The sequence below is a fragment of the Tympanuchus pallidicinctus genome, unplaced genomic scaffold, assembly GCF_026119805.1.
Source record: "Tympanuchus pallidicinctus isolate F22 unplaced genomic scaffold, pur_lepc_1.0 scaffold1, whole genome shotgun sequence".
Lineage (NCBI taxonomy): Eukaryota > Metazoa > Chordata > Aves > Galliformes > Phasianidae > Tympanuchus > Tympanuchus pallidicinctus.
Genome location: NW_026294618.1, coordinates 47,815,598 through 47,824,981, shown reverse-complemented (window position 1 = coordinate 47,824,981; position 9,384 = coordinate 47,815,598). Strand labels below are relative to the sequence as shown.

General features: G+C 46.6%; 1 protein-coding gene across 2 annotated transcripts in view; it reads left to right on the top strand.

Moving 5' to 3' along the window:
• The first annotated feature begins 1,346 nt into the window (after positions 1 to 1,346).
• The window catches only part of MAN1A1 (mannosidase alpha class 1A member 1), a 136,422-nt gene continuing 128,384 nt past the window's right edge, over positions 1,347 to 9,384 (top strand). The window contains exon 1 of one of the 2 annotated variants that reach the window (XM_052680413.1): positions 1,347 to 1,946. In XM_052680413.1, coding sequence (XP_052536373.1) covers positions 1,362 to 1,946 — 585 coding nt within the window. In that variant the 5' untranslated portion in view covers positions 1,347 to 1,361. Of the gene's footprint in view, positions 1,947 to 5,884; positions 5,905 to 9,384 lie in introns of those variants that run through there. The other variant, XM_052680500.1, reaches the window with a different exon arrangement.

The following is a 9,384-nucleotide window of genomic DNA, read 5'->3' as shown; positions in this document are numbered from 1 at the left end:
GCACAGCTCAATGGGTTACACATTTCTGGGAAACGCATGTCAAAATCCCAGTGCTTATTGTTTGGTTTAAGCAATCGTTGCAGATCTAACTGTGGGGAAAGGCAACTCAGAGGAAAAAAAAAAAAAAAAAAAAAAAAAAAAAGAAGAAGAAGAAAAAGAAAAAAAAAAAATCCGAGTAAAAACTGAAGGAAATCACTGGTTTAACCAGATGCAAAATTGCAGCCTCTGTCTGATCCTTTGGAATCATCTATAATCCTGAATTTTCACAGAAGCGTTCACCAGTATACTTAAGGGAGTTTTGCAGGACTCAGTCCAGCATTTAAATGTAACCGTCTTTTCCAGACCTGTTTTTAATTAATCTGTTACATATTCTAACTATTAAAGAATGGGATTTAGAGAAGCGCTGGGCAGCAGCCTCTCTCGATTCCTATTAAGTCAATGGTGAATCTCCCCTGAATTCCTCTGGGAGCACAGGGAGGCCCATGCCAGGCCCATTTTCAACATCTCCTTTTTGCAGCTTATGCAACGACTTTTCCCTGCCCTTGTTCAAGGCTCAGGCTTCCCTCTACCGTTTTTTTCCCACTTGCAAAACAAAATGATGCAAACACACAAAGTAATGTGTCAGCATCGGAACTTCTGGGAACAACTGATCTTGCTGCTTTCCCGTGATAAAGTGGTTTGCCTGTGAAGGAAGCATTGCAATCAGCTCAGCGGTGCTGACCTGTTGTCACAGTGCGGGTGGGGTCCAGAAAGTTGGAAATAACACTGCGTGTGCCACCCACCCCCTTCCTTGCATGTTTCCCTGGGTCTCCCATTCCCGCCGTTCGTTTTTGGTAAGAAAATATTTCTCCTCCTGTAATAGGCAACGGGAAGACACCCAACCCCGCTCTGCTCCCGGCGTGTGGACTCGAGTGCCTTCGTGCGCAGAGTCGGAGCCGAGTGGCCCAATTGCCGGCAACCCATGCCCGCCAACCGCGGGTCCGGCGGGGCGGGGCGGGCCGGGGCGTGGCTGGAGGGTGGGTGCTGCATGGCCCCGCCCCGCCCCCGCTATTGGCCCTGCTGCGGCCCTGCCCCGCCCCGCCCCGCCTCCGGCCGCCCGGCAGTTGTTCCGCGCGGGCGGAGCGGGAGCGGCACCCGCGGCGGCGGTGGCGGCGCGGTGGAGGTATGGACCGGAGCTGACAGCGCCCGCCCCGCTACACGCCGAGCGCACTGCCGGCGGGGAGGGGAAAAGTTGTCGTCGGCCTCTCGGGAAACTTTCTGTCCGCCGCTGCGGCGCGGAGCCGTCCGGTGCGGTCGGGTCGCGTGGCGTCGCGTCGCTCCGCTCCGCTCACAGCGGGGCGCGCTGAGACTGCGGGGGGGCCATGCCCGCCGCCAGCCTGCTGCCGCTCTTTAGTAGCGCGGCGGGGCCGGGCGCGCTGGGCGGTCCGGCGGGCGGCGGCGCGGGCGGCGGGGGCAGGAAGGCGGCGGGCCCCGGCGCGTTCCGACTGACGGAGAAGTTCGTGCTGCTGCTGGTGTTCAGCGCCTTCATCACCCTCTGCTTCGGGGCCATCTTCTTCCTGCCCGACTCCTCCAAGCTGCTCAGCGGCGTCTTCTTCCACTCGGCCGCCCTGCAGCCGCCGCCGCCCGGTTTCCAGCCCCGCGCCCCGCCGCAGCCCGGTGCCGGCCCGGCGATGCCGGAGGAGGCGGGCGGGGCGGGCAGCCTGGAACGGATCCGCGCGGACCACGAAAGGGCCCTGCGCGAGGCCAAGGAGACGCTGCAGAAGCTGCCCGAGGAGATCCGCAGAGACATCCGCCAGGACAAGGAGAAACTTCTGCAGGACGCCCGTGGCAGGAAGGAGGCGGCCGCCGCCGGGCTGCCCCAGCGCCCGTTCCAGCAGCCCGTGGGCGCCGTGGGGCGAGAGCCCGCCGATCCCGCCGTGCGACAGCGGAGGGACAAGATCAAAGAGGTGGGTGGTGGCGGCACCGCGTCGGGCAACAGGTCCTGTCCGGCCTTCTCCTTTTCCCCCTATGTCACGGCGCCGAGATTCCGAGGAAGCGCGCAGCCGGGCTGGGAGAGGGGAGGCGGCGGGCTGGGCGGCTAGGAGCGTCTGTCCCGCACCGCAGGCGGAGCGCGGTCCGCTTGTTATAGCGGTACGGCATCGGGTGGTGAGCGCTGAGTGCCTCCCCGAAGCGCCCTGTCCGAGCTGTGCGTAGGTAGAGCTGCCGCGAGCCGGAGGCTTGATAGGGTCTTTTCCGTAGTATATGGGTTTTTCTATAAAACTATATTTATTTCTGTAAATATAATTCAACTTCACGCCATTACTGAGGCTTTTGCTTATCAGTTTCACAATTTCAGCCGCCTGCTGGGGTTACGGTTAGTAAATTAATAAGTAGTGTCTGTTTCCCGTTCTGTGGTGATGGAGATGAGATAGGGAGCGAGGCTGTAATAACTCAGTGTTTCCGTGTTGGTGAAATACCGTCAGCCTGTTTCTGGTTTTGTTTTATGATGTGTTCTTACGGAGCAATCGGAAAAGTGGACGTTTTCACTACATAGAACTCTGAGATTTGATACCGTGCTCTGAGCATCAATTAAACTGTTGTAGCAAACTGTGTACGGGGTCATAAGTAGAGGCAGATTTGGAGAAGGAAAACTCTCCTGAGTGCATAGTACACAGAGCACAACTCAAAGTGTGCAGAGCCTGTGTTCTCCTGTCTGCAGCCTCACAGCCTCCCTGAGGCACATTGGAGCAATTAAAAGTACCAACAAACTGTTCCCTGTTATCTGGAATTGCCTTGTAAAAGAGGTTAGAATTGGCATATTGAGGATTCAGAACCTATGCATGACATTTGTTGTACAGCAGAGCGCAACACCTAAGCAGGATGAAGGAGATAACACTGAGAGATACTGCTGATTTTGCAGGGCTAGCGCTGTGCCATTTTCTCCAGTGATGTTTTAGCATATATGTATACAAATGTGCTTGTGTGCATCTATCTGCCTGCTTGCACATATGAGAGGTGGATGTATCTACATCCATATAAACTCCAGAACCCCTTCATTATTGTTTTTCTTCCCGCCCATCCTGTTCCTCTTATTTTTCCTGACTTCCACCTGGGAACCCCTGACAGCAGTGGAACCCCCAGACCAGATGTTTGGCAGCTGTAAGCACAGGAAATGATGGCAAACTACAATGCTTGTAGTTCCCAGGTCTTTTTTTTTTTTCTTTTCTATCTCAGTGCAATTCCTTAACACTGTGTTGTTTGTGGGAGTTTTTTTCCCTCCCTGTTCAGCAGGCAAACTTCATGTTTACTTAATTGCTCTGTCTTACTGTACCTTAACCAGTTTGATTTTATTTTTTTTTCTTTTGAGGGGAATACTCCTTTTCGCTGACCTTAAAGCAATGTTTCTTATTCTATGTTGTTTCATGCACTGGCCTTTCTGTTGCTCTTCTCCCTGTTTTTCCAAGCTCTTGTCCACTTCTTTGTGTTAGTACACTACTGTCAGTCTGCAATTCCAGTCTGTAGGCTTCTTAGGTATAGCTTTATATTGTAACTTTCAAAAATGTGAACTACACCCTAGAGAGAAGCTGTGGAAATCTCCTGTTACAGCACGGCCATTGCGTGCTGGGATTGTAAACTGGGGAAGAAGTTGAAATAAATGTTTAGCTCTAGCCAGTACCAGCAAATATAGTTTGCAGCCACAAAACAATAAAATAACATGATTGTGTAGTTTGTTAATGAGGATGTGAGATAGATAAAAGAGGTTAAAATTTCTATAGCATACTTTATTGTATTAAACAAACAAAAAAAAAAAACAAAAAAAAAAAACCACAACAACAACAATGAGAAACTTGAAAAAGATGGGAATATAAAGGTTACTGAACTTTACTTAGTATCAAAACCAACATATTATGGCAGTTAACTAGAAAAATAAGCAAGTTTCTATAAGTTTATCAAGTAAATCAAGCACTGGTAAAGGCAGTGAAGCAGATATCTCGTGTTGCTGCTGTTGCGCTTTGCCCTTGTGGTAAAGGGACAGAAGCTTCAGCCCAGGGCACTGTTGTCTGCTGTGGTCCTCCTCTGGTTTCTCTTCTGATTATGAGTTGCAAGCAGGCACTGAGGGAGGCTTTGGCAGCACCACCTGCCCAGTGCTTCCTGCTGTAAAGCTGCTGTCAGCTGCTGGTGGCTGCTGAATTCTGTACCAGCTGAGCTGATGCTGCTTGTGCTGTTGCACCTTCATCAAGCTGTATGTTTCAGGGAGGTTTGAGCAAGGAGACACAGCTGCTCTCAGGCGTGTCAGTGGGGTTGTGTTTTATTAGCAGTAACTAGCTGTCCAGGCTGTTTCCCTGTTTCTCCATGACTTGGAGCAGGGCTTGGGTACCTGGTACTCCTCATGCTGCTCTCTTCTGGTGTTCTGATAAGAGCTCTGGGCTCTGAACAAGGAGTCTGTCATTTCTACTCCTGTTCCTCCACCTGCTGAATGGAGAGGCAGCCCCTGCTTTGAGCGGGTACTCCCCATTGGTGAGAAAACGAACTGACATTTGTCCAGTTTCCACTGTTGTCACTGTTGGTTGTGGCTGGATATTAGAAGTAATGAGGAGAAAAACATCAGGGAAGACTTGCAAGCACATAGACAGTTTGGGAAAGGTGATATGAACAAAAGCAGCATTAAGGAGAACATAGAAATAGTGGGGACAGACTATGAAAGTAGGGGGGCTCTGTTTCAGTTAAGGCAACCTGACTTTGAATTTTCTCCAGATTTCATTTCTATCCTTTCTGGGGGGTGTGGGGAAAGGAAGTGAATTACTTAGGTGTTAGGTAAATAACAGAAGTGGAACCCTTTTTATTTCAGAGAAAAGGAATAGAAAACAATGAATGAGCTAGCACAGGTACAAGTACCAGTACAATCCCGTTAGCGTAGAGCTCTGCCCTGACTAATTCTATGGAGCAGCAAGCTATTGGTGGGTCATGGCAGCAATGCAGCACACTGCTCCTGCAGAAGATAGCTAGCTCAGAGCCTGCGTGTTATTATGTTGTGCTGTTCAGACGTATATGCCTTCAGGATGGTGGTGGGAAACTGGAACTTGATGTCCATAGTGCCATGACCTTGCTCTCAGCGCTTGCACAACTCAAAGCTGTTGCAGTCATCTAGCAGAAGCCCTGGAGGGAAGTGTATTCCCTGATCCTATGTCTCTTGTGCTGTCCTTTAAGACAGCACAGCAGTCACAAGGCATCAGAACAGACTTAGCAACTGAAGATTACTTCATGCTGTCTTCCTATAAAGAACTGAATTGGAGTTGAGTTGGTAGTGTGAGTTCAGAGTTTCCAAAATCCTAAATATTTATTTTTGTGGTGGCTTTTAGTTGGAAATCGTTAGATTAAGCAAGAAGTTCTAGCAATGTTGCAGAGAAGTTCAGAAATATCTGGAGGAAGAAAAGCTCATGAACATGGACATAAAAGGTTAATCAGAAATCTAATACGCACTTGACATAGTGCTTGGCTCTCATCAGGACTCTCTGGCTGTGAGGGGAAGTAGTGATGAAATAGCAGGGGTGGCTTGTGTTGGGGGGCTCCTCTTGCATACTTGCAGCTCCCTGGCTGGTGCTGCTTGGGGGGAACTGATGAATGTGCTGGGAGATGTTTTCCTTTTACTGATTTTTTTTTTTTTTTTTTTTTTTTTTTTTAAATGAGGTAATACTCTAATACTTCTTGCCGTCGAAAAGAGGAAGAAAATCTCTTCTGATCACTTACTCTTGCCTACTGTTTCCTTTGCATGACTCCTTGGAGCCCTCTGGAAGCTGCTTCAGCTCACTGAACCTACAGAGAAGTGACAGAGAAGGAAAGCTGAACAGTTTTCTGTTAAGTTGAAGGCTTTCTTGAAGGGTCCACTCAGCAGCAGATTGGGCTGGGGGAATTGGATGGTGCTTGGTGGGTGAGGAAGGCACAAAACCTCTCTGTTTTAGGACACTGGTTTCTCCATTGCATTTGAATTTGCAATGTGGCATTTGCAGAGGTGAGAGCTCTGAGGCAGGCGGAAGTGCTGCACTTTGGAAGGCTGTTACCTCTTGACCCTTTTTCTCAGAACGGAAAAAAAAGGAGAAGAAAGGCAGGAGCAGTAATTACAGAACCCCTGGCTCCTGCGGAATGCAATTCTGTGTTTTCACTGTGAGGAAGTTGTAGGAACTTCCCTGGTAGGAGGAAGATTAAACTGCTGTGTGCAAGTATGAAGAGATTTGGGTTCCAAACATAGAGGGCACCATTTTCTGATGGTACAGATCCTTATGTATTCATAAGGATGCAGTGGAAGAAAAAGAATTCATGTGTAATGAGTAATCAGGTAGTGATTTCTGGCAATATGCTGATGATGCAGTGCACTTCTGAACTTTTCTTCAGGCTCTGACCTTAATGCAGGCATCTTGCAACTGTTTCACAAAGGAGTTTAAAATGTATTTTAGCTTTTTTTTTTTTTTTTTTTTTTAATCCTAAAGTTTTATTTTTCTACCTGTAAACTTGAGAGTTTTTGTATCCACTAGTCCTTTTTGAGAGCTCTACTGCACGTTCCTTCTGGACAAATACTAGTTCTTGTGTTTTTTTTTTAATTGTTTGATAGTGGTTTTGTGAAAGACAACAAGAAAGTGAGTTAAGTGCCTGAATACAGGGAATGCAGTATGATGTGTAAGTACCTTTTACTTCTAAGTTAAGGGCATCCTCTGGGGTGCAGAGGCATTTTCTCGGTGTTTGTTGGGAATTCTATGCTCTTGTGGGACATGCATGTTATGGCATCTAAAATGCAACAAGACAGTGAACTAAACAGTTGGCACAGGGAATAACACTAGAAGATGCAGAGGAGCTGCCAATGAGTTACTAAGGACATGGGTCAGTGACTGTTCAGCAGTGTCTGCAGGCCCTACGCAGAGCCATCCTAATCTGCCAGCTAGCCAGAAGTCTGCCCAAGGCTTTGCTGAATTCATTGTCAAATGGGGCAGGGAGCTGAAGTGGTGTTGTCTGAGCACAGGGGAAGGAAGCAGTAGACCTCTACTAAGCTAATGTGTTTGAAAGGGCGGATGATGTGGAGAATAGTGGGACCATGTCATGTTTTTGTCCGTTTGATGTGACATATGGCATGCCTTTGTCAAATTAAACGCTTTCCTTTGGGATCCCTTAATGTCTTTTTACAGAAAGATATTGTTTCAGGTGAGTTGTTCTGGCTGCCTGTGGTGGTTTTCGTTTGTTTTAGGAGTATCAGTTATGAGAAGGAGGAATGTTTTGGCATGTGACAGTGTACATGCTTGATTGGAATAGGACCTTTACCTATTGCTAGTTCGTGTTTTCCGTCCTTACATCTTTCCATGAGCTGACCTGGAGGAATGTTTACTTTTCTTATGTTCCAGCTTGGTCTGCATTCTCTGCAGGTTTATTAACAAAACTTGTGAGTGTTCTACGGATAGAATGGGGACTGAATTGTGGGCAAATGAAAAGACTTTAAATGTTCAGTGGAAAACATCTGGCTTTCAAAAAAAAAAAAAAAAAAAAAAAAAAGAAAAAATCCAGCACATGATTAATTCTTTAGCTGAAAGCCATGTGCACATCTTATGCAAAGGCAAAACCTAAATTCCAGACACACAAGAGTCTTCATGAAAGCTAAATAAGGTGATGAAAAGGGGCGAGGTAAAGCTTAAAATGGAATGTCTCCTGTATTTTGGCAAAAGTTATATTCCCATGGTGATAATTTTGTATTTAACATGAGTGTAGCAGCCTATGGCAGTGATTTAGTATAGAGAAATGGAGTAAATCATAATGTTGGTGAGTTCAACTGCTTAGGGCTGTAATTCTGTGCTGTGGGCAAACTGAAGCAGAAAAACTCCACCTGTTTATTAGAATCTACTATTAAGGCTGAAAAATGTCTATCTCATTCAAGCAGAAAAATGCTAAGAGTGGTAGAGAGGCTTTGATAGCTTCTTTGAATGTTAATGAAAGCACAGATCTGTGAAAAGAAGATCACAGGACAGACAGGAGACAGTGCTTCTTGTAATTAACTTCATTATGCAGGCACTTGTATGACTGCTGGACAGATACCTTTTCTTACAGCTATCTGAATACAGTGCTGTAAGAACACTTCAGTGTCTTCACTTTTCCTGTTTTTTCTTTTTTTCCCCTCCTGGTTTTGAAGAGCCAGCATAGTGAATTCCTGCAGTTTTCATCTCAAATAAAATGCTTTAGCATGTAGTTCCTTTATCTGCCCATTAAATAGTAAATGTATCTTACTAATTTAGTTGGCTGAATGAGAGTCTAATACTTTGGGAAAATATTCATTGTTTGGTTCACTATTTGCTGCTGTCTAATGGTACAGACCTTCTCTGGCAAAAAAAAAACCTGCAGCCTGAGATAGTACAGTGATGCTAAAACATTCTGCTTTCTAGTAAGCAACTCAGTTATACAGAGGTATCTGCATTAATTATGTTTTAGACACTCTGTTTTGAAGGGTTCTGTAGATTATTTTAAAGTTATTCTTAGAAATTACCTTGTAAAACAAAGAAAATAATTGTTTAGGTGGGCCTGGGAGATAAATAATATGGGCAGTATACCAGGTAAACAGTATACTGGTTCCTTTTTTGTGTCTGAAAACCTCCTTTATCCAAGAAATGTAGCATGTGATAAAAGAATGTGTGCACACTGAGAAGAATCTGTCTTCTTATTTTCCATCACTTCCTATAACCAAGCCTGCAAGTCTGCCATGAAAATATAATTGGTGAGTAATAAAGTGCATGCTCCTTTGCCTGATACAGATTAAGCAAGACCTTTCACAGAACTATGCTTAATCCCTTCTTGCAACAGCTACTGGGCAGCCTGGCTGCCAAGCAGGGGAGCTTGTGTGGCAGGGCTCAGAGGGGCTTGGGCCTGGTGCAGATGGTGCAGTGTGGGGAGGGTGGTGTGGAGGGCCAGGTCCCAGCTCAGTTCTTTGCCTCTGAACCAAAGTCTGTACTTGGTTCTTGGCTGTGCTGTGAGCTGGGCTGCCTTTGCTCTTGTTTACACTGTGGGTTTGCACCTGGATTGTGGAGTCAGGCCCAAGGCTGCAGGTGGGGAGCTTTGTTGTGCTGCTTAGGTTGCTGGCTGTGGGCATTGCAAACAACACCTGAAATCAAATGCTCTGGTCTAACTCTGTTTTGAAGGGAAGTAAGTACAGAAGTAAAACCCCAGGTTTGCCTTTCTTGCATCTTGTTATCACCACTTTGAACTCTGTGGTAACCTAGAAATACTCACATGAAATTATGCAGCAATTGGCTGTAGCTTTACACAGTAAGCTGGTTGGATTGTATAGCTGGTATTTATGAAGATACAGGTATTGCTCATTCTGATGCCTCTAATTTTAAAAGCTTTTGAAACAGATTGGATGAGCGTGTAACCTGC